Source organism: Helobdella robusta, assembly GCF_000326865.2.
Source record: "Helobdella robusta unplaced genomic scaffold HELROscaffold_3561, whole genome shotgun sequence".
NCBI classification, from domain to species: domain Eukaryota; kingdom Metazoa; phylum Annelida; class Clitellata; order Rhynchobdellida; family Glossiphoniidae; genus Helobdella; species Helobdella robusta.
Window position 1 is genome coordinate 1 of NW_008704731.1, and position 1,166 is coordinate 1,166.

General features: G+C 34.2%; 1 protein-coding gene across 1 annotated transcript; it reads right to left on the reverse strand.

The window, feature by feature from the left end:
• Positions 1-107: 107 nt before the first annotated feature.
• Positions 108-257, reverse strand: HELRODRAFT_93055 (hypothetical protein; the record flags this gene model as incomplete). Its single annotated transcript, XM_009023328.1, has 1 exon — positions 108-257. A coding segment is annotated over one exon (150 nt), but the record flags the coding sequence as incomplete, so codon positions are not given.
• Positions 258-1,166: the final 909 nt, after the last annotated feature.

The window sequence follows — 1,166 nt, forward strand, 5'->3', positions numbered from 1 at the left end:
TGTTCTTTGATCTGTTTCATTTCAGTTGACATACTAAGCAGAAGTTCCATCATTTTAGCGGTTGTAAACGTGCTTGTGCTAATTTCATTGTCTTCGTCAGCATCATCAAACTTGAATTCGTCTGGGTTCTTACCTTCGTCAATGAGAGCTTCTCTCAGACGTGCTACTAGTACTTCTTTGTTGCCACTTGTGACAAGGCTTCGTTTCTGTAGTTTTTCTCGTAGCTGAACTACGTTCAGACCACACAGTTTTGACATCGTATTCTTTTTCTATGAGTAGTAATTCGCTGGTCGAAGATCCCACTTCTGACACGAATGTTATAGTACTCGCCGTCGCAACCGATTTACGATGCGACGGGTTCAAATCTTCGATTGAATAAAATACTCCAAACAGTTATTAGTTATTAAACTTTATTTACAGAAGAAATCAACTAATCGTTTATTTCCAGCAAATTCAAACTAACGCAACAATTAACTTTTAAATTGTTCAAAATCTATCGCTATGACAACGTCAACAAACAAATCAAATATCGCTTTAAATAATTCACCGAATCGCTATTCACAAAATCACAAAACCACGAATTTCACTAATCACGAATATCACTAATCGCTAATTTTCTTGCGACGTGCGCTCATATACTCTTCGCAAGCGTCGTTTCTAGATTCTTCTAGATGGTCCGATTCTAGCATACTCTAGAATGCTCCAGTCACTAGAACATTTTACAATACGCTAGAATCTAGTGCGTTCGGTAGCACGGTTATAACACTATTATCGAACAATTAAAATTTATTAGATCAGCAACGGAGACCATGTAAGAGTGTGCGCTCGGGTGAAATTATTTTATAAAGCAATAAAAATTAATTTATGTCTCAATGTCAATAGCCATAGCAATGCAATACTCAAACTCGATATTTTAAATTTGTTATTTATAGGTTTGATTAGTAATAATTGAATAAAAGTTATTTATTAATTTGTGAAAAATTAAAAGCAGTTTTGTAAATTAGAAAATACTGTTTTAATCTATTCGAGTCTGTATTCGCAAAAATAACAGCTGTAAAAAACAAAACCACTCACTAGGAAAAAATACGTCATTACATGACCACCCAAAGTATCAATTGTCAAGTGTCAAATCAATGACACTCCTGCTAATTGAATTTTTTATCTGA